This window comes from Oncorhynchus gorbuscha, linkage group LG16, assembly GCF_021184085.1.
Source record: "Oncorhynchus gorbuscha isolate QuinsamMale2020 ecotype Even-year linkage group LG16, OgorEven_v1.0, whole genome shotgun sequence".
In the NCBI taxonomy this organism is placed as follows: Eukaryota; Metazoa; Chordata; class Actinopteri; order Salmoniformes; family Salmonidae; genus Oncorhynchus; species Oncorhynchus gorbuscha.
In genome coordinates, this window is record NC_060188.1 from 59,174,879 (window position 1) to 59,198,567 (window position 23,689).

The 23,689-nt window shown below is 41.6% G+C and overlaps 2 protein-coding genes across 6 annotated transcripts in view; both read right to left on the bottom strand.

Annotated features, from left to right (window-relative positions):
• Window positions 1–659, bottom strand: part of LOC123999393 (E3 ubiquitin-protein ligase TRIM37-like) — a 34,435-nt gene extending 33,776 nt beyond the window's left edge. For both annotated transcript variants that reach the window (XM_046305154.1, XM_046305155.1), the window contains exon 1: window positions 244–659. In XM_046305154.1, the coding sequence (XP_046161110.1) occupies window positions 244–251 (8 nt within the window). In that variant the 5' untranslated portion in view covers window positions 252–659. The remainder of the gene's footprint in view (window positions 1–243) is intronic.
• Window positions 660–5,672: 5,013 nt separating this feature from the next.
• The window catches only part of rabgef1 (RAB guanine nucleotide exchange factor (GEF) 1), a 29,097-nt gene continuing 11,080 nt past the window's right edge, over window positions 5,673–23,689 (bottom strand). For 2 of the 4 annotated variants that reach the window (XM_046307220.1, XM_046307221.1), the window contains exons 3-11: window positions 15,612–15,799; window positions 14,668–14,757; window positions 14,313–14,333; window positions 13,817–13,983; window positions 11,536–11,617; window positions 8,283–8,415; window positions 7,983–8,074; window positions 7,540–7,796; window positions 5,673–7,424 (exon numbers count right to left, since the gene is read on the bottom strand). In XM_046307220.1, coding sequence (XP_046163176.1) covers window positions 7,005–7,424; window positions 7,540–7,796; window positions 7,983–8,074; window positions 8,283–8,415; window positions 11,536–11,617; window positions 13,817–13,983; window positions 14,313–14,333; window positions 14,668–14,757; window positions 15,612–15,799 — 1,450 coding nt within the window. In that variant the 3' untranslated portion in view covers window positions 5,673–7,004. The remainder of the gene's footprint in view (window positions 7,425–7,539; window positions 7,797–7,982; window positions 8,075–8,282; window positions 8,416–11,535; window positions 11,618–13,816; window positions 13,984–14,312; window positions 14,334–14,667; window positions 14,758–15,611; window positions 15,800–23,689) is intronic. The other 2 variants (XM_046307222.1, XM_046307223.1) reach the window with 2 other exon arrangements.

Genomic DNA, 23,689 nt, shown 5'->3' on the forward strand with positions numbered 1-23,689 from the left:
CGTTAAGCAGGTGGTGACTTGGCTAATTAATACTGGTTTCCAAAACTTTGTTGGTTATATCCATCTATACACACACCATTAAAAATAATTGTAGTTTGACATGGGGTTGAACAACAAAGCTAACTAGTAAACATTTAAAAAAGAGCCAATGAAGTTGTGCATTATGTTATGAGGGCTGATGGCAAATTCTAAATCATAGCTAGCGAGCTAGCTAACGTTAGCGGACTATGATAGTTATCTTACCTTCTCATATGCTTGCTAGATAGCTAACTGGCTTAGCTATTTCTTTCTTCAAAGGCATCGATAACCGCGCTGAAGATACACGCCGAAGTTCCACTATTATTTTGGATGGGTGGAATTGGATGGTGGAACTAGCTTGCTAGGTAGCGTCAGCTAGCCTGATTCCAAACATCCACTGGCTAATAAACGAATTAGCATCGAGCTTACTTTACCTAGCTAGCAGCTAAATTGCCTCAGCTGTAAATATCGAATTCATACAGTAAATGCAGGCGTCATTCAATGATACATTTGAACGCAAGTCTAGATATATTTTTTGCAATGCGTGACTACATTTATATTTCTCCCATGATGCAGGCTGTATCATCTGCTGCAGCTACATATCACCATTGGAGACCATTCCCCTGTTTATCGCGAGCTCTTCGGATATTGCTTAAACCAATGTAAAAGCGGTGGAAGGTGGGACGTTTGTAAATGATCCAATGGGCAATGGCCCATATAGCTGAGATGGTTAAGGCAACACACCCATTTTCTTATCGTATGATCCGCACACACCACTGATATTGAAAAACAAATTGAGGTTAAAAAAAAAAAAATTCTCTGTGACTATGGTAATTTCCAGTGATGTAATTACATATTACATATATTATTACATATCCATAAGAAATTGGGGAGACAAACGGTAACACAAAATGTGAAATTGAAAACCTAGCTAGGTAACGTTACATCCTTTTATTCTCCCCATTGCATTGCAAGTGCAGAATCAAAGTTACTTATCAACTATGCCATGCTTAAAACTGTACTGAAATATGGACCTTCCACTGAAAATGCCTTATTCTGAAGCATCATTTGGACCCGAGTGAGAAATTGACCCACATACTAAATACAGAGCGCCCGGAGAGTTGCCTTCAGTGGAGTTGCCTTCTCTGGGTGTGGGACCAAATTACTGAGCAATTGTTTTATGTCCCCAGTGAACCTGGTTAAATGTAAGTCTTTCATTCAGGCTAGCCCCATCGAGACACATCCCATTTTCAGCATGATCCTATGGTATCAAGCCTAGCTAAACACTGTGAACCTTGATGAATATAGGCATCCATAGACACACATAACAAAAGTACATCTTAATTGTCATCCATTGTCTCATCTCCACCTGTTGTAATCTGAAAACATGTGATAGGTGAAAGCAATATGGTGGATGCCAGTAGGCAATCTACATACACACGTGACCCATCCAATTCTATTTGATCAATGCAGATGAGGACAAGAGACTTGGAGAAAGAGGCACATACGACTACAATATGTATTAATGATGTCCTCTCTCCTCACTTTCATATATAATATATAGAGCTCCAGAGCAGCCACTATTAAATAGTCATTGCTAGAAACAAAAACCACATCTTAAAAGTTCTACCTAAAACACAAACAATTTGATAATGCTAATGTTCAGTGAGCTTTTCTGTTACAGTACATCTTTTTAGAAATTTGGTGTCAATGAATTTCCAGCACAAATTCAGAGGCTGAATGTCAAAATGTAGATTAAACCAAGCATATGCATTTTCTGCACAGGATTCTCAGAATTGGGATATGGTTCCAAAGTAACCCGTACTGCTGTGCAGTGCCCCATCTTATCTGCTTTAGCACAACTCTGGTCAACATTTTCACCACAAGATGTCAGTAGCCAGTAATTTGCAGCAGGCAATGCACACTACTCTACGTGATTTAGGCTAGATTTGAGTGCATTCACTGTTAACGAGCAACAGTTCCAGTAAATTAAATTTGAACAAACATCACCATTATGGGTGGAAATGGTGTGAGGGAGAAAAAAGTAACACAGCTGATGGATTTGAAATCCAGGGGTTTTATTCATTGAATGGCAATTAATACACTGACAATAGACACTGTAAAACAAGGCTATTCTTATAAGTTACATGTCCATAATAAAAAGTGATGTGCCATTCAGTTTAAAAGTTTACATAAATATACACATACTTGTTTAGAAATCTCTTAAGAGACCCCTTAGCAGTCAGTCACAGTTGATTACAGTGTTAAAGTAGAGTACCTGTTATGTCAATGTGTAACAACGGAATGAGTGATGTTAATTAACACTTTACAACCAGGGGCTTATTCAGGTGATTAAAACGTTCAATGGATTGCTGATAGCAAACACCATGCTGTAATCAGATCGAACTGTTAAGAAGTGTCCCTTCTGCATTGTTTCGCCCCACTGAACATTCCCCAGGTATCATCCATATTTCATGATTACATTATGATATACAACATGCCACCTCCATATATCAGCATTTCACTGGCATTTTGTACATAACACAGTAACCTGCGTCTTTGTCAACTTCAGGTTTCACAGATTGTACCACTGTCTGAAGAATAAACTTAGTATGGTGCTCCCAGATCTGTTGCAAAATGGAAAAGAAGCGTATTAACTGAAAGTCCTCTATTAATCCTTTGTTTCACTAGACTGGCATCCTCTTAAATATTTTCCAACCGTTTGAATGTGATAGAATTAAAGGGCCACATATTTTAGCACGCTTATTGATACGTTCTCACATTTCGCTTAAGTAGTACCATTAACTTGATATATATATATATTTTTTTTTACAGACAGATAATTCTGCACCATCAAAATAAATTAGAAATATAGCAGGTCGATTCTAGCCCAGCGGAAGATCATTCTGGCAATTCTCACATAGGAACTTCATTGGGAGGAAGGATGTTTGACATGCTTTCTACATTCGTATTGTGGAATTTTTTTTTTGAGAAAATCATGCCTCCTGTAAGACCCTATGACCTGTGAACAGTACATGATTACAGACCATCTTGGTGTCATTACTCTTTATAGTGTGATCCATTATATGCAGTATGTCTAGATTCTGAAATACACTTTCACATCAATTTATAAAACATTAACAAATATTAATGAATATCTCAACTTGATTTCTTAATTTTAAACAGTTTTCAACAATCTACTCTTCACACGTCACATTTCCAGAGTGACTCTCTGCTACTGTTAAAGAAATCATACATTCTATACATAAAAATTGACATTATAGGTCATTAACCAATCTCATCCCTCCTTTAGGCTTGCACATTTAGTAATCACCTACAGATGGAGTTCCCTTTAAATCCATGTTTCCTCATTCACTATGTTGGTGGTGCTCAAAATGTATTATTACTCCAGAATTAGCAGAGAGCCCACTCTGTAAATGTGATTTACTTGTAGAGTATATTGTTCCAAACATTATGTCTTCAAATGAACACTATCAGAAAGGGTAGTTTTGAGATATTTATATTAGTATTTGTAATGTTGAATAAATGAATGAACATTTGTATTTCAGAATCTAGACATACTCCATATAATGGATCACACTATAAAGAGTAATGGATCACACTATAAAGAGTATAATGGATCACACTATAAAGAGTATAATGGCACCAAGATGTTGTCTGTATCATGTACTGTTCACAGATCATAGGGTCTTACAGGAGGCATGTACGGCGTAGGTATAAAGAGGGCCTAAAATGGTTTGTGATACAAATGTAAAAAGCTTGCTAAACATCCTTCCTGTCAATAAAGTTACTATGTGAGAATTGCCAGAACAACCTGAGTCAACAATATTTTCTGCTTCCGCTGACTTGGAATCGCCCAGCAGCAGAATACCAAGGAAACAATTAAAAAGTATTTGTTCAAGTTACAAATTAATTGAGGAGTGTTACAGTGGGGCAAAAAAGTATTTAGTCAGCCACCAATTGTGAAAGTTCTCCCACTTAAAAAGATGAGGCCTGTAATTTTCATCATAGGTACACTTCAACTATTACAGGCAAAATGAGGGGAAAGAATCCAGAAAATCACATTGTAGGATTTTTAATTAATTTATTTGTAAATCATGGTGGAAAATAAGTATTTGGTAACCTACAAACAAGCAAGATTTCTGGCTCTCTCAATTAATGAATAACCTCTTCTTTAAGAAGCTCCTCTGTCCTCCACTCGTTACCTGTATTAATGGCACCTGTTTGAACTTGTTATCAGTATAAAAGACACCTGTCCACAACCTCAAACAGTCACACAAAATCGAGAAAATCACATTGTAGGATTTTTAATGAATTTATTTGGTGACCTACAAAAGTTTCTCAATACTTTGTAATATACCCTTTGTTGGCAATGACAGAGAGGTCAAACATTTTCTGTAAATCTTCACAAGGTTTTCACACACTGTTGCTGGTATTTTGGCCCATTCCTCCATGCAGATCTCCTCTAGAGCAGTGATGTTTTGGGGCTGTTGCTGGGCAACACGGACTTTCAACTCCCTCCAAAGATTTTCTATGGGGTTGAGATCTGGAGACTGGCTAGGCCACTCCAGGATCTTGAAATGCTTCTTACGAAGCCACTCCTTCGTTGCCCAGGCGATGTGTTTGGGATCATTGTCATGCTGAAAGACCCAGCCACGTTTCATCTTCAATGCCCTTGCTGATGGATGGAGGTTTTCACTCAAAATCTCACGATACATGGCCCGATTCATTCTTTCCTTTACACGATCAGTCGTCCTGGTCCCTTTGCAGAAAAACAGCCCCAAAGCATGATGTTTCCACCCCCATGCTTCACAGTAGGTATGGTGTTCTTGGATGCAACTCTGCATTCTTTGGTCTTTGTCCTCCAAACACGACGAGTTGAGTTTTTACCAAAAAGTTATATTTTGGTCTCATCTGACCATATGACATTCTCCCAATCTTCTTCTGGATCATCCAAATGCTCTCTAGCAAACTTCAGACGGGCCTGGACATGTACTGGCTTAAGCAGGGGGACATGTCTGGCAATGCAGGATTTGCGTCCCTGGCGGCGTAGTGTGTTACTGATGGTAGGCTTTGTTACTTTGGTCCCAGCTCTCTGCAGGTCATTCACTACGTCCCCCCGTGTGGTTCTGGGATTTTTGCTCACAGTTCTTGTGATCATTTTGACCCCACGGGGTGAGATCTTGCGTGGAGCCCCAGATCGAGGGAGATTATCAGTCGTCTTGTATGCTTTCCATTTCCTAATAATTGCTCCCAGTTGATTTCTTCAAACCAAGCTGCTTACCTATTGCAGATTCAGTCTTCCCAGCCTGGTGCAGGTCTACAATTTTGTTTCTGGTGTCCTTTGACAGCTCTTTGGTCTTGGCCATAGTGGAGTTTGGAGTGTGCCTGTTTGAGGTTGTGGACAGGTGTCTTTTATACTGATAACAAGTTCAAACAGGTGCCATTAATACAGGTAACGAGTTAAGGACCGAGGAGCCTTTTAAAGAAGAAGTTACACGTCTGTGAGAGCCAGACATCTTGCTTGTTTGTAGGTGACCAAATACTTATTTTCCACCATAATTTGCTAATTAATTCATTAAAAATCCTACAATGTGATTTTCTGGATTTTTTTCTCTCATTTTGTCTGTCATAGTTGAAGTGTACCTATGATAAATTACAGGCCTCTCATCTTTTTAAGTGGGAGAACTTGCACAATTCGTGGCTGACTAAATATTTTTTTGCCCCACTGTATGTGCTTTGCCTTACAATACCATAGGTAGTAATTGTTTATCCAACATTAACGTGTTAAAAAGCTAACTTCTTACACTGCCCCCCAATAATATTGTTATCCCCAACCAATACATATTATGTACCTGGGAGAATAAATTCCCTTTTAATACATTGTTCATTTAGGAACATACAGGATCATTTCCCTATTGTAGTACACATTGTAGTTTACAGCATCAGCACCATGGTTCAATTATTTAAAAAAAATATTGCCCTGCGATTCCATGGTATAATAAGAAGCATGCTTCAGCATTACTATGCCTCATGGGCATCCTACATGAGAGTAACAGGAGTTTTCCTGGTCAGATCACATCATCAGGAAAAAGGTCCTTACAGTAAGGGCTCTTATACTGACACATAGTTGAGATATAAAATTAATGAGAGAAGTTAAAATAACCTTACCTACCTAATTCATACTTTTCTGATGATTAAGCGCTCTATATTACCATTACAAATATTAGTTGAGACCACTCATTGGGGTATAATCACATAAGAACCAGCTTAAGACCTTTGGTTTTGGATGAAACACATCCCTTTTCCCCCCATTGCGCACAATTAGCCTGCACCCTGGTCCCTCGCTGGAGACTCAAGAAGGATAGGAGCAAAGCACATGCAAGCAGATTATACAATTCTGCAGAGTGCATACTGCAAGATGCAGAAGTCAGCGTTTCCCAAATTCAGCAGCAGCCATCTAAAAATACATACCCCTTTCGGCACTACAAGCTGGAGAAGTAATCTTACAGTATCAAGATGTGCCGCCTGGGTCTGTGCAGCGTGGTTGTAGAGGATTACGGACTAGGGCCGAATGCCAACTCCGCCATACATAGTGTGAGGCCATCTGAAGAGGTCTGGTCTAAAAGGAGTATGTGTATGCAGGAGCATTGTTTTGGCTTGGCTTCATTTCAGTCCCTAAACCCTTTTCCTCAAACTTAGTCCATCCTTTTGATCTATTAATGCTTAATTTAACCAGGCTGAGATAGTAAGATCTGTGAATGCTATCAGAAAAGGGTCTAGGGGCCAAAATGGACCAAAGCTTACAGTATGTGAGAATGTTTAAAAGCGTAGCAGTGGAGACAGGAGGGGGCTGCCACTTCCTGAACCTCACCAAAGTGAAGAGCCAATGACGTCTCAAGACATTAGAGAGGCGCAGTCATTTGCTCAAGAAGCCCTTTGTTGCCTCCGATTCTGCAGAGACATTACCCAGCAAACACCTGGGGCGTCAGTGGTGGTGGAAGCCGGTCGTTTTCCACGTTGTCTGAGTCAATGGCGGAGGGGGTGGGCAGGCGGATCTCCAGCGGGTACTTCTCCAGGATCTCCTGCACCTCTCGCTCCACACTCTCCTGCCAGGTGATCAGGTCTCTCTGCAGGCTCTGCACCCCCTCCAGAACCCTGTCCTGTCTGCTCCCCAGGCCAGACAGGAGGTCCAGGTTCTGGTAGACCTGGGATAGGGCGGGACTGGAGGCAGCAGAACCAGTAGGAGGGTCCACCTGGGGCCAGCCGCTGTCTGCCTCAGGCCTGCGAGGAGAGGCCTGGCCCGACATGTAGCGTTCAAAGTCCTCTGGGTCCAAGTTGAGAGACTGGGCGTCCAGTTTCTCGATGAAGGCAACTGCACAGCACTAAACAGAGAAAGGACACATGAGGGGAGCCATGAAGAAAAAGTGTGTGTGCTTGGTTCTCATCAACTTGGTGTGGGCATGAGGGATTGATGTGAGGTGGCACAGAGACAGGTACCAGGTTAGTGAAGTAGTATCCGTCCTCTCCAGTCATGAGCCTGCTGGGGTTGCAGAAGCGGGTGATGTACTGGATGTTGGATTGCAGGCGTGGAGGGTTGGCCTTCAGCACGATGTAGATCAGGGTGGGCAGGAAGTCGTCGGCCGAGGCTGGCTCACTCTTCGTGATCTTGATGGCGCTGAAGATGTGCTTGCTGCAGCGCGTGATGCACGCTAGCTTGTCCCGGGGTACCCGCTTGGAGTCCATCTCGATGACATCTGTGACGCGACACACACAATTCACAATCCTGTCCACACTAACAAGATTTCATTAACAAAGTCTATGAATGTTTGTACAAGACTCATAGCAAACTAAAGGCAACACTCTGCAGTGTCCTCGAACCACACTACCCATGTTTTGGTTGAGTCCTAATGGGGTCCAGTGTGACACCATCAATAGCTCACCTGTTATGGCTTTGACCACATTGTCTGAAACCTCTGGGATCTCTTCATCCACTGGCACACAAAGCATCTGAATGTCCACCCAGTGTAACGCCCTGTACAACAGAGTGCCGTGGGTGAGCGAGACCTACAGTGACTAACACCCACCAACACCCACAGAGACAGACACGCAAAAGGGGCATTACCACCCACAGTGATATAGTCACATAATTGCATGCATCTCTCTGTCCACAGTGGTAAATATCCTAACACACAAGCACAGATTAAACGGCTTGTCCTCAGACAGGATATGGTAGTCCTTACCGTATCCGGTTCTGAGTGGCCAGGTCTTTCTCCTCATCGTCTGTGGTCTCGGGGCAGAAGACACTCTTATACAGGCGTGTCATAATGTACTTCTCCACCTCGTCCATCACTCGCTCCACACGCTCTGAAGAGCCTGGAGGGAAGAGACACCCCATGAGGCTTTACTTTAGTCTTCATTACATATAAAACATTACCATAGTATCAACTGTATATTAGCTTTATGCCTATGTAGCACACAGTGAGGAACAGATGAGTCATGCAAACATTCTACACATCAAAGATCAAAGTATCTATTTGGTCTAAAGGCCTGACATCTCACAAAAACGTTTCCCATATCAGTCAATGAGGACCAAGAGATAGGACTTTAGCCTTTGATATGAGAGAAAGGATTTCAAGTCAACAGGCTTATCAGTCATTCCTTTTGTCCTCACTGGCCTCTTGGTGAAGTGCTTAGAGATCACTTGTATTAGTGTCAAAGGCATTGGCAGAAATTGCTGTGTGGCTGGGCCTGAGTCAAAGTGACTGGGCCAACATTTTCTAGCAAAAATACCCAGATATCAGTGGTGTAGTCATGGCGTATGGAGAAGTAGGCATATTCAAATTTTGCCAAGAATTTCCCAAACAGTCTGCCTGGCAAATCAAAAGTGCCCTGTGTGAACAATTCTATGAGAAACAGATGTAGGCTACTTAATGATCTGAAAGCATGGCAATGAGAAACACATCAACCATCATATCCAGAAGTAAATAATAGACCGAGCACTTATGGCTGATATGTTAAGCAAAGGGACCAGAAAAGGATGAGGTAAGAAATGGAATAGATTTCTGTGGTGGTGCGTTACATGAGAACGGGATACTGGAGGAGTTCCTACACTTCACAGTAGCTGAAGGCTTTGATACAAGTCGCTGCTGATTAATCTCTGCATTCTACATTTTACGAGAGGAGATTTGTGTGTTACAAAAAAAGGTTAGGCGACATTCAATTCCATACACCATGGTTTCCACATACAGTGCATTGCCTTTTTTTCCACATTTTGTTACCTTACAACCTTATTCTAAAATAGATTTTTAAAATGTTACAATTCCCCATAATGACAAAAAAACAACAGAAATACCTTATTTACATAAGTATTCAGACCCTTTGCTATGAGACTCAATTTAGCTCAGGTGCATCCTGTTTCCATTGATCATCCTTGAGATGTTTCTACAACTTGGAGTCCACCTGTGATAAATTCAATTGATTGGACATGATTTGGAAAGGCACACAACCTGTCAAAATAAGGTCCCACAGTCGACAGTGCATGTCAGAGCAAAAACCAATCCATGAGGTCAAAGGAATTGTCCATAGAACTCCAAGACAGGATTGTGTCGAGGCACAGATCTGAAGAAATTCGGCTTGTCACCAAAAGCACTCACAAACTTCTACAGATGCACAATCGAGAGCATCCTGGCGGGCTGTATCACCGCCTGGTACGGCAACTGCTCCGCCCTCAACCTTAAGGCTCTCAAGAGGGTAGTGAGGTCTGCACAACGCATCACCGGGGGCAAACTACCTGCCCTCCAGGACACCTACACCACCCGATGTTACAGGAAGGCCATAAAGATCATCAAGGACATCAACCACCCGAACCACTGCCTGTTCACCCCGCTATCATCCAGAAGGCGAGGTCAGTACAGGTGCATCAAAGCTGGGACCGAGAGACTGAAAAACAGCTTCTATCTCAAGGCCATCAGACTGTTAAACAGCCACCACTAACATTGAGTGGCTGCTGCCAACACACTGTCATTGACACTGACCCAACTCCAACCACTTTAATAATGGGAATTGATGGGAAATGATGTAAATATATCACTAGCCACTTTAAACAATGCTACCTTATATAATGTTACTTACCCTACATTATTCATCTCATATGCATACGTATATACTATGATAAATTACAGGCCTCATCTTTTTAAGTGGGAGAACTTGCACAATTGGCGGCTGACTAAATACCTTTTTGCCCCACTGTACACAACATGTCTATTACAGACATATACCGAGAGAGAGCAAAAGAGAGACAGAGAAAGATATTCTAAAGCAGCAGATAAGTGCAGTGATAAAATGTTAAATTAAATCAATTAAATTAAATAAATCCAACCTTATGAAATAATCCAAATATCAGATCAACCACTCCCACTCAAAGGAGCGATCTACAGTACAGGCATAACAGGTGGATTCAGGCTATAGTCTGTGTATCGGCCGGACACCAGCTCTGCACTGGATTGGAATTCCAAACCAACGTTGACATGTGCAGACTTACTCAAATTAGTGTACTTGCATACAGTTTGTATACTTATGTAAAACATTTAAAAATGTGCATATATTAACATAGGTTTAAATGACAGCCAAGAGTACTTTAGCAGTAACTAATAGGGATGCTAATAAAATAATTATAAACTGGGTGGTTCCAGCCCAGAATGCTGGTTGGCTGACGGCCGTGGTATACGAGACCGTATACCATGGGTATGACAAAACATTTGTTTTTACTTCTCTTATTACTTACTGTTTTTACTGCTCTAGTAACCAGTTAATAATAGCAATAAGGCACCTCGGGGGTTGGTGGTATATGGCCAATACCACACCCAATCTGGCCTTATTATTTAAATAACACACCACAATAATAGTAACTCTTGAACCATTCAAGCCAGACACCAAACCAACTTTCACATGTTCAGGCTATTGTATCTTATCAATCAATTGATACTTCAAGACAAGCTTGCAAGCCCACACTTCAGGAAATGTACTTTTCTAGTTACAGTAGTAGTTACAGCAGTTCCAATGCACTGCATCTTAGTGCTAGAAGCGTCACTACAGACCCTGGTTTGATTCCAGGCTGTATCACAACCGGCTGTGATTGGGAGTCCCATAGGGCGGCACACAATTGGCCCAGTGTCATTTGGGTTAGGGTTTGGCCGGGGTAGACAGTCATTGTAAATAAGAACTTGTTCTTAACTGACTTGCTTAGTTAAATAAAAAGGTTAAATCAGTAGATATTTCTACTTGCAAATAAAACCAAAAGGCATTTTGTAAGCCAGAAAGACCAACAGAACACTTTGTGCACTAGAACACAGTTAGTTGAAACACATTGGGACTCCGTTTAGTCCATTTTTTGTGAATCTAATGATTGCATTGTATTTGCATTTTGCACAGTGCAAGTTGTTGTATCCCTTTTTGGCTGGTTGAGTCATCATTCTTAATGTTGTTTGAACCTACCTTTAAAATGAGTCATGAGGCGGTCAGACAAATTCTGGTAGAAGTCTTGGACACACTCTGACAGCTCGTCAGCACTCAAGTCCTGAAAAATCAAAATGTCATCCCAGGTATTTGACAATCAATGTCAATGTCTGGATGAGATGAACTACATACCATAACAACCAAACAAACAAAACTGCATGTTCCTGACAAAATGTATGACAGCTTGAAATAACTTTTTAACCTCATCACAACAGCTGTTTTTTCTCTGTTTATATAATTTAATTATATTTCTACAAAAGATACCATAAAAAAAGAGCTTTACACTGAAGGAAATTATAAAAGACACTGTTCTGTAAAACTATGTACAACACAACTTCTGATTGTGAGAAAGGCTACTACAGCCACAATACATTCTTGTCGAGCCAATAAAAACAAATAACTTTTTGAAACAAGAGAGAACCTTGGGAGTGTTTTGCCAGATCAAATAGGAATATTTCATTTCAAAACATACACATAAAAGCTATTCTTTCATTTGTGCTTTTCAGGGCTGACCTTTGTTGAAAGAAGATAAATACCTAAACACTATTGTATATGCCCCCATACCCATACAGTTTATTGCAAAGTTTCAGCTGGATCAAGACCTTCTGTTTAAAATGTTGTCATAATTTGCACACAAGCATAAATTGTGTAGGTGCAGCTGAATTCAGAAGTTTACATACACTTAGGTTGGAGTCATGAAAACAAGAAATTTGTGGAGTGGTTGAAAAATGTGTTAACAAACTATAGTTTTGGCAAGTCAGGACATATTTGTGCATGACACAAGTCATTTTTCCAACAATTGTTTACAGACAGATTATTTAACTTTTAATTCACTGTATCACAATTCCAGTGGGTCAGAAAGTTTAGATACACTAAGTTGACTGTGCCTTTAAACGGCTTGGAAAATTCCAGAAAATTATGTCATGGCTTTAGAAGCTTCTGATAGGCTAATTGACATCATTTGAGTCAATTGGAGGTGTACCTGTGCATGTATTTCAAGGCCTACGTTCAAATTCAGTGCCTCTTTGCTTGACATCATGGGAAAATCAAAAGAAATCAACCAAGACCTCAGAAGAAAGATTGTAGACCTCCACAAGCATGGTTCATCCTTGGGATCAATTTCCAAATGCCTGAAGGGACCATGTCCATCTGTACAAACAATAGTACGCAAGTATAAACACCATGGAACCACGCAGCCGTCATACCGCTCAGGAAGGAGGCGCGTTCTGTGTCCTAGAGATTAAAGTACTTTTGTGCGAAAAGTGCAAATCAATCCCAGAACAACTGCAAACGACCTTGTGAAGATGCTGGAGGAAACGGGTACAAAAGTATCTATATCCACAGTAAAACGAGTCCTATATTGATATAACCTGAAAGGCCGCTCAGCAAGGAATAAGCCACAGCTCCAAAACCGCCATAAAAAAGCCAGACTACGGTTTGCGACTGCACATGGGGATAAAGATCGTAGTTTTTGGAGAAATGTCCTCTGGTCTGATGAAACAAAAATAGAACTGTTTGTCCATAATGACCATCGTTATGTTTGGAGGAAAAAGGGGGAAGCTTGCAAGCCGAAGAACACCATCCCAACCGTGAAGCACGGGGGTGGCAGCATCATGTTGTGGAGGTGCTTTGCTGCAGGATGGACTGGTGCACTTCACAAAATAGATGGCATCATGAGGTGGGAAAATTATGGATATATTCAAGCAACATCTCAAGACATCAGTCATGAAGTTAAAGCTTGGTCGCAAATGGACAAAGACCCCAAGCAAAATGGCTTAAGGACAACAAAGTCAAGGTATTGGAGTGGCCACCACAAAGCCCTGACCTCAATCCTTAGAAAATGTGCATGTGCAAGCAAGGAGGCCTACAAACCTGACTCAGTTACACCAGCTCTGTCAGGAGGAATGGGCCAAAATTCACCCAACTTATTGTGGGAAGCTCGTGGAAGGGTACCTGAAACGTTTGACCCAAGTTAAACAATTTAAAGGTAATGCTACCAAATACTAATTGAGTGTATGTAAGCTTCTGACCCACTGGGAATGTGATGAAAGAAATAAAAGCTGAAATAAATAATTCTCTCAACTAGTATTCTGACATTTCACATTCTTAAAATAAAGTGGTCATCCTAACTGACCTAAGACAGGGAATTGTTACTAGGAAAAACTGACTTCAACTGTATATCTATGCCTTTCAGATATCGTTTTGTACCCTGCACGTTTAAAAATCAATGAATGAGCATTCAGACTCGTTTTCAACGTACCTTTTTGTTGGCCATGATCTCGATGAAGGCTCGGCTCTGCTTGTGGACCTCACGGCCAGGCTTATGCAGAGTCTTCAGGAAGTCCACAAAGTCTCTGGAGACACGGTCTGTCTCAATGCTTGATTGGCGGCTGATGGAGGGGCTGGGGGTCTTGCCCTCCTGGTTCTCTGATGGGGGGGGGGACACCATGACATGCGTTACTCTTAATGTTACGCCATACCTTCCTCTTCATGGTTTCCCTCGCTAACTGACTGAGCCTCAGGTAAACAGTCAGAAGTGTGCATCTTTACATAAGAACTGAGAAGAGGTCAGGAAAACAGACTCAAATATGAAATCAACAGTATTGCGTCACAAATACAAATAAGCAGATACAACCATCAGCAAAAGCAGTTCTGAAGTAAGAACACATTGTTGGCAGTTTCAGGGACACAGTCAGTTGTATCATCTATTCTGTAGAAGTGTATCTACAACTACAGAGAGAATGACAGACACCCACCTCTGAGTCTTGCCACCAGTGCTGCCAGTATAATGACCATACGCAAGAGGAGGACAGTGAGATAATGAACTTTATGAGCAACATGAAAAAGGGACTCTTGTTGAACACACACACACCACGCACACGACACATTAAACAAACTCAAAACCAACTGGAGCAGCGGAGTCACTTTGATAGACAGGTCTCTCAGCCAAACAGACTGAGCGGGTGCTACTATGGTGAGACTATTGGAGGGTAATTATAAGTCGACTACACTAGTCTGCCTTATGGTTTCCTAGTTGGTTTTAAAACTACAGGGATTAAAATGGGAGCGCTATCCAATGCAAAATTCCTCTCAAATGGTAGGAATGATTACCTTCGGTGGGAGAGCCCATTTCCCAAGGGGGAGTAAACATTCCTCTCCAGTCCCTGAGGCCTGTCAGCTTCTCCTCTCCCACAGTGGGGGCTGAGAATGAGATGGTAGGGCCAAGTGGGGCCACAGGGCACGGGAAACAGGGATAAAGGGTACCAGAATGGCATACAAGAGAGAATGGGTACATGGGATTTGAGAGAGGTGGGTGAAGGTGGAATGGGTATGGAGAATAATGGACGACAATAAATTCATGAATCAACAAACACTGGCGATGACAGAAGTGCGGAATGAGGAGATCAGACAAGATGGAGAAGGAGAGGGATTGTTTGATTTGGGACCATTGTGTTATGATGAGAGGGTATCAATGAGATAGAAGGGATTGGAAAGGATATGGAAAACAGTTAAAAACATGACCTAACAATAGAGAATGGTGCACAGCAGCTATTACTGCAAAGCAAAAGTGAAATGTGATGAGACAAAGTCACAATCTCGACGAGTGAGGCGTCAATGACAATCAAGGCAGAGGGATAGGGCACCTCTTTGAATGAAGAAAAAAATATTTAAGTCTGCAAAAATAAAGGAACTTTTAAGTTTGCACATTGTTCTCGATACCCCTGGGGCCATTGTACAGATAGGAGCTATGGGAGTTTGCCTAACAGTGAGGCTAATAGAGGGCATCACTAAATAACCCAGGCTATAATGGGCTTGGTGGGCACAGAAGACCTTCAAATCACTAACATGCCCTGCTTTAGAGCCTCCGGGGATCACTTCCAAAGAAGTGAGCTGATGAGACAAGTACTAGGCTGATACGCTGGGATGGAAAGAGTGTGTGTGTGTGTGTCAGAAACTGCACTGGAGAAATGCCATTGAGATAACTCAGGCTTTAACGTATCAAAAGGAAAGCAGAACTGTCTTCCGTTTTATAGAGTCAATCAGGCAGTCAGTACCTTTCTTGGGGGCTGTCCGTGACGAGGGACTAAAGAACTTCTTCACAGTGGTCACCTTGCGTGTCTTCTCATTGGTCTTTTTCTCCTCGAACTTGGAGAAGGGCGCCAGAGAGGCCTGGGGTTGTGCCTGGGGCTGGGACTGGGCCCCCTGGATGCTGGCATAGGCAACCTCCTCCTCCCTCTGCAGCCTGAGGTAGACCAGGGGGAACAACTGGTGGTTAGACTAACTTTAAGCTATTCTTTTTAACTAACAAGACACACCGCTGGTGTTTTTTTTAATGACTGTGTCATAGGTGGCGCGTCCAATAGGCTAGGGAATAGGCAAGTCCAATATGCTGAGCTTCCCCTAAAGTAAATTTGCCAAATTTACAGTACCAGTCAAAAGTTGACACACCTACTCATTCCAAGGTTTCTTTATTTTTACTATTTTCTACATTGTAGAATAATAGTGAAAACATTAAAACTATGAAATAACACATATGGAATCATGTAGTAACCAAAAAAGTGTTATATTTGAGATTCTTCAAAGTAGCCATCCTTTTCCTTGATGACAGCTTTGCACACTCTTGGAATTCCCTCAACCAGCTTCATTATGTATTCACCGGGAATTTCAATTAACAGGTGTGCCTTGTTAAAAGTTCATTTGTGGAATGTCTTTCCTTTTAAATGCGTTTGCGCAAATCAGTTGTGTTGTGACAAGGTAGGGGTGGTATACAGAAGATAGCCCTATTTGGTAAAAGACCAAGTCCATATTATGGCAAGAACTGCTCAAATAAGCAAAGAAAATGACAGTCCATCATTACTTTAAGACATGAAGGTCAGTCACTTTGAAAGTTCCTTCAAGTGCACTCGCAAAAACCATCAAGCACTGTTGAAACTGGCTCTCATGAGGACTGTCACAGGAAAGGAAAACCCAGAGATACTTCTACTGCAGAGGATAAGTTCATTAGAGTTACCAACCTCAGAAATTGCAGCCCAAATAAATGCTTCAGAGTTCAAGTCACAGACACATCAACATCAACTGTTTAGAGAAGACTGCATGAATCAGGCCTGCATGGTCAAATTGCTGCAAAGAAACCACTACTAAAAGGACACCAATAAAAATAAGAGACTTGGTTGGGTACTGTGTATATTTTTTAAAACTTCAATGAAATAGTTAACCATATTGACTGTATTTAATAACCATCCCGCGACCATTTCCAAATATCCCGGTATATACAGTACACCGCCCAAGCCTAATTGGCACTATAGTGGAGAGCATCGGCCATATCTCCGGTGTAATGTTTTTTAGGACAATTTCCTCCAAGCTAGATGGATGTCATAGCCTACAATATGCGTCTCCCCTTTTCATAAGCATCGATTAGATGGTTGCATCCAAGACAAGGTCGTTTTCATTGATCTCAGTTTGTCAGTGTCAGCAGAGTAGTCTACCCTGTCATTTTTGAGGTATTAAAGATTATGCTATTGTCTCCAGTCATGAAGAGTAAAGTGTCCTGCAACTGCATAAAATGTGTTTATGAAAAGTCAAAACATTTCTCGTATCCTCTTTAAAAATGTCCCTCTAGCTGGGTCTGAGCTCTGGATATGTGCAAAGAAAGGAGAAGAAAAGCATAAAGGTATTTTTTGTGAACAGTGAGTAAGTTATATTATTAGCTTAACTAAATGACTATCCAATCTACTCATCACATTAGAAATAGTAGGCTCTCTTACATTGGTCTGCATATTCTTTAAGTACCAACAGACACTTTCAACTGGTTGGATTACAGAAATATTGTACCTTTACCCAACCTTTTGATGTTACCATACTCTCTCATGTTAACAAATGCTTTCCAAGAGTCCATTCTGTAGAGTGGAGAGAAAACGGGGGAAAGGTATTTATGGGGGTCATAAACCTCACCCAACAGGGCAACTCATGACACACCTTTGGCAGCGATTACAGCTTGGAGTCATCAAGTGTGGTTTTCACAGACTTCACTGTCGTTATGGGGTATTGTGTTCAGATGGGTGGGAAAAACACCTATTTAATAAAATATTGAATTCAGGCTGTAACAACAAAATGTGGAATAAATCAAGGGGTATGAATACTTTGCGAAGGCACTGTAGATGCATGCAATGCTTTAGCATAAAGGAGTTTCTCTCTTCCAACTTCCCCTAACTTGAAACTCAGGCACCATGTGTCAAGGGAGGGTTGGACAAAGCTAGTCAAATTTGGAAATTTCTTTAACGCCAAAACTATTTCAATTATCATATACAGTGGGTATCATAAGTATTCACCCCCTTGGATTTTTTTCCACATTTTGTTACATTACAAAGTGGGATTGAAACATATGTAATTGTGATTTTATTTGCCAAATACTCTATAAAAATGTCGAAGTGAAAAGATAATTCTACACATTTTTACAAATTAAAACAACTAAAATAGACATTGCATAAGTATTTAAACCCCTTTGTTTAGGCCTAAATTAGTTCAGTAGTAAAATAAAAATGTACTCAAAATGTATGAAATATTAGAGGTTAACATGATTTTTGAATGACTACCCTTTCCTGTGTCCCCCACACATACAATAGCCGTATGGTCCCTCAGTCAAGTATTGCATTTCTGGCACAGATTTAACTACAACGACCAGGGAGCTTTTCGAAAGCCTCATAAAGGGCAGCGATTTGTAGATGGGTAACAAGAAATCAGACATGGAATCTCTCTTTAAGCAGAGCTTGACATGAACTTTTTTTGCCATTTGCTTTTGAACAAGTAGGACAGATTCTTTACTTGTCCAAAAGCTCAATTCATTAGCCCAAAAATGCATTTTTACACTGTTGTATGATGTGAGGAACCATTAAATAAAATACATGATCTTTTTTACCGTAGAGAATCAGACAGAAATCTAGGCTAAAACTCTGCCTATTGACTTCTTTACATATTCAACCCTGTCTCAAAATACAACACTGCCCCTTTTAAGGCTCTCCTGGAGGATGGTTGGCCACCATTGTTAGCCTATAAAATATTGCAACATTACAATTACAACCAAATACTTTATATCTTTATAAAATAATTCCCCCCAGGTTTCGAAATGAAGGTTGTCCTGTCATTCCTGGGACAATATAAAAAAAAGGGATGTCTACTGAAAGAACACACTTTTTATTCCGCTAGGCACCAATAATTTTCAAGGATAGATTACATTCATCAGTTAGTGCATCTAGTTCAGAAGGTGGAAATTATACACTATGTGTTGTTGTATGTGTCGAACTGCTTTGCTTTATCTTGGCCAGGTCGCAGTTGTAAATGAGAACTTGTTCTCAACTAGCCAACCTGGTTAAATAAAGGTGAAATAAAAATAAATAGAGTGCATTTGGAAAGTATTCTGACCCCTTGACTTGTTAACATTTTGTTATGTTACAGCCTTATTAAAAAATGGATTAAATACAAATTGTTCAATCTACACACAATAGCCCATAAAGCGAAACAGGTTTTTAGAAACTGTTGCAAATTTCTAGAAAATTTAAAACTGAAAAGCCTTATTTACACAAGTATTCAGATCCTTTCCAAGGAGACTCAAAATTGAGCTCAGGTGCATCCTATTTCCATTGATCATCCTTGAGGATGTTTCTACAACTTGGAGTTCACCTGTGGTAAATTCAATTGATTGGACTTGATTTGGAAAGGCACACAACCTGTCAAAATAAGGTCCCACAGTTGACAATGCATGTCAGAGCAAAAACCAAGCCATGAGGTCGTGGGAATTGTCCGTAGAGCTCGGAGACAGGATTGTGTCGAGGTACAGATCTGGGAAGCGGTATCAAAAAATGTCTGCAGCATTGAAGGTCCCTAAGAACACAGTGGCCTTCATCATTAAATGGAAGAAATTTGGGACCACCAAGACTCTTCCTAGAGCTGGCTGCCCGGCCAAACTGAGCAATTTGGGGAGAAGGGCCTTGGTCAGAGAGGTGACCAAGAACCTGATGGTCACTCTGACAGAGCTCCAGAGTTACGCTGTGGAGATGGGAGAACCTTCCAGAAGGACAACCATCTCTGCAGCACTCCTCCAATCAGGCCTTTATGGTAGAGTGGCTAGATGGAAGCCACTCCTCAGTAAAAGGCACATGGCAAACTCGAAGCGGGCTGTCAAGAGGCACTTAAACAACTCTGACCATGAGAAACAAGATTCTATGGTCTGATGAAACCAAGATTGAACACTCTGGCCTGAATGCCAAGCGTCACGTCGGGAAGAAACCTGGCACCATCCCTACGGTGAAACATGGTGGTGACAGCATCATGTTATGGGGATGTTTTTCAGTGCTAGGGACTGGGAGACTAGTCAGGTTCGAGGGAAAGATGAACAGAGCAAAGTACAGAGAAATCCTTGATGAAAACCTGCTCCAGAGCGCTCAGGAGCTCAGTTCGTCAAATTTCTGCCCTGCTAGAGCTGCCCCGGTCAACTGTAAGTGCTTTTATTGTGAAGTGGAAACATCTAGGAGCAACAACGGCTCAGCCGCGAAGTGGTAGGCCACACAAAGTCACAGAACGGGACTGCAGAGTGCTGAAGCACATAATTTTTTTGTTGTTGCCTGTCCTCAGTTGCAACACTCACTACCGAGTCACAAAATGCCTAGGGAAGCAACGTCAGCTTCATGAAATGGGTTTCCATGGCCGAACAGCTAAACGCAAGTCAAAGATCACAATGACCAATGCCATTTGTCGGCTAGAGTGGTGTAAAGCTCACCGCTATTGGACTCTGGAGCAGTGGAAACGTGTTCCCTGGCGTGATGAATCGCAATCACCATCTGGCGGATGAATCTGGGTTTGACGGATACCAAGAGAACGCTACCTGCCTCAATGCATAGTGCAAACTGTAAAGTTAGGTGGAAGAGGAATAATGGTCTGGGGCTGTTTTTCATGTTTCAGGCCCCTTAGTTCCAGTGAAAGGAAATCTTAACGCTACAGCATACAACGACTGTCTAGACGATTCTGTGTTTTCAACTTTGTGGCAACAGTTTGGGGAAGGCCCTTTCCTGTTTCAGCATGACAATGCTCCCATGCACAAAGCGAGGCCCATACAGAAATTGTTTGTAGAGATCGGTGTGGAAGAACTTGACTGGCCTGCGCAGTGCCCTGACCTCAACTCTATCGAACACCTTTGGAATTAACTGCAACGCCAACTGCGAGCCAGGCCTAATTGCCGAACCTCACCAATGCTCGTGGCAAGTCCCCGCAGCAATGCTCCAACATCTAGTGGAAAGCCTTCCCAGAAGAGTGGAGGCTGTTATGGCAGCAAAGGGGGGACCAACTCCATATTAATGCCCATGATTTTGGAATGAGATGTTAGAAGAGCAGGTGCCCACATGTAGTGTGTCTAATGATCTTACAAATTATCAACAACCGATGCTCCAAATCCTCAACGAAGAGTCTGTGACCCAGTTTGTGAACAAGTCTCAAATAAAAAATAACCAAACTGTTGTCCACTATTCTTACTAACTCATCAACAAGCAGAACAGTTTCTCCGCCGAAGAGAGAATTAATCATTAAAACAGAGTTAAATTCCTTACTCAGATTAAGAGCAGAATTTTGAATTCATAGAGTCCAACAAACTGATTATCTGCACTTTAAATAGACGTAGCTTCCTCTTAGTGAGTAAATTACGGAATAATGATAGTCTTGTTCCCATTCAGGCTGACGATGTTCTCTTGCATGATTCACCATCAATTTATAATTAGAAAAATGTATATGATAAATTATACAGTTCTGAAGTACAAAATACCTCAGACCGCAAGAGACCCTTTTTTGGGGGGCTTGAATCTACCGCAAAACTCTCCTCTGATGATGCACACTCTTTAAATGCACCTATAAACACTCAATGAACTGCACAATGCATTGAAAGACATAAACTGAGGTAAATCCCCTGGATGGGATGGCATCCCATCTGAATTTTATTTAACCTTTTGGTCTGAACTTGGTCCGATATTATTAAAGATGCTACGAATATCTATTCAAATAGGCTTTTTCAATAGATACATCTCTCTGTTACATAAAAAAGGTAAAGACTCAACTCTCTTTTCAAGTCATAGGCCTCTCTCCCTCATTAAATAGTGACATGAAATTGTATGCCAAGGTTCTGGCCAAACGTCTTGAAACCATTTTACCCAAACTAGTTCAATCTGATCAAATGGGTCTCAAACAGACTGGCGTCAGACAATCGGAGGGGTCCCCTACTTATAATACAAATTACACCTAATATACCGCCCTCCTCTGCAGTCCTGCCAATTGATGCGGAAAAGGCCTTTGGTCGTCTCGAATGGTTCTACCTCTGGTATACTATGTGTTAAGTTCTAAATATCAGAGTAAGAAATTGCCTTACACTATGAAAGCTCCAACCAAGTTTATTCGCCCAAAGGATCGAACAGCAGTGGTAGTACATATACCCCAATATGGGTGACGTAATGTTTAGAGAGAACGAGGACATCTCTATTGCTAGGCAGGAAATTAAGTGACACGGGCAATAAACTGTTCCTTCTCCCTCAAGGTGACCTGACCTCGACCCCTTTCCTCACTAATCCACCTCTCCATCCTTATCAGTGCCTGCCACATGTGATTATCTTTTCTTCACTCAGTACATTCACATCATATGTCCTTCACTCAGTACAGGGTTGCTGCCCCTATCGTCGCCAAGCCTGTCTCTCCTTTCTGGGGAGGTTCCCATTGCTTGAAAGGCAGCCATGGTTCATCCTTTGTTTAAAAGGGGGAGATCAAGCTGATCTAATTGTTATAGGCCTATTTCTATTTTGCCCTGTTCATCAAAAGTGGTGGGAAAACTTGTCAATAATCAACTGACTGGCTTTCTTGATGTCTATAGTATTCTCTCTGGTATGCAATCTGGTTTCTGCTCAGGTTATGGATGTGTCATTGCAACCTTAAAGGTCCTCAATGATGTTACCATTGCCCTTGATTCTAAGCAATGTTAGGCTGCTATTTTTATTGACTTGGCCAAAGCTTTTGATATGGTAGACCATTCCATTCTTGTGGTCCGGCTCAGGAGTATTGGTGTCTCTGAGGGGTCTTTGGCCTGGTTTGCTAACTACCTCTCTCAAAGAGTGCAGTGTATAAAGTCAGAAAATCTGCTGTCTCAGTCTCAATCTGCTGCCTGTCACCAAGGGAGTACCCCAAGGCTCAATCCTAGGCACCATGCTCTTCTCAATTTACATCAACAACATAGCTCAGGCAGTAGGAAGCGCTCTCCTCCATTTATATGCAGATGATACAGTCTAATACACTGCTGGCCCCTCCCCAGATTTTGTGTAAAATGCTCTACAACAAAGCTTTCTTAGCATCTAACAAGCTGTCTCTACTCTTAACCCTGCTCTGAACACCTCCAAAACAAAGGTTATGTGGTTTGGTAAGAAGAATGCCCCTCTCCCCACAGGTGTGATTACTACCTTGGAGCGTTTAGAGCTTGAGGTAGTTACCTCATACAAGTACTTGGGAGCATGGCCAGATGGTACACTGTCCTTCTCTGAGCACATATCAAAGCTGCAGGCGAAAGTTCAATCTAGACTGAGTTAAACTCTATCGTAATCGCTCCTCTTTCACTCCAGCTGCCAAACTAACCCTGATTCAGATGACCATCCTACCCATGCTAGATTACGGAGGAATCATTTATAGATTGGCAGGTAAGGGTGCTCTCGTGCAGCTAGATGTTCTTTACCACTCGGCCACCAGTGCTTATAGGACACATCACTGCACTCTATACACCTCTGTAAACTAGTCATCTCTGTATACCTGTCGCAAGACTCACTGGTTGATGCTTATTTATAAAACCCTCTTAGGCCTCACTCCCCCCTATCTCAGATATCTACTGCAGACCCCATTCTTCCACATACGACACCTGTTCTGCCTGTCACATTCTGTTAAAAGGTCCCGAAAGCACACATATCCCTGGGTCGCTTGTCTTTTCAGTTCGCTGCAGCTAACGACTGGAACGAGCTGCAACAAACACCTCAAACTGGACAGTTTTATCTCCATCCCTTCATTCAAAGACTCAATCATGGACCCTCTTACTGACAGTTGTGGCTGCTTTGCGTGATCTATT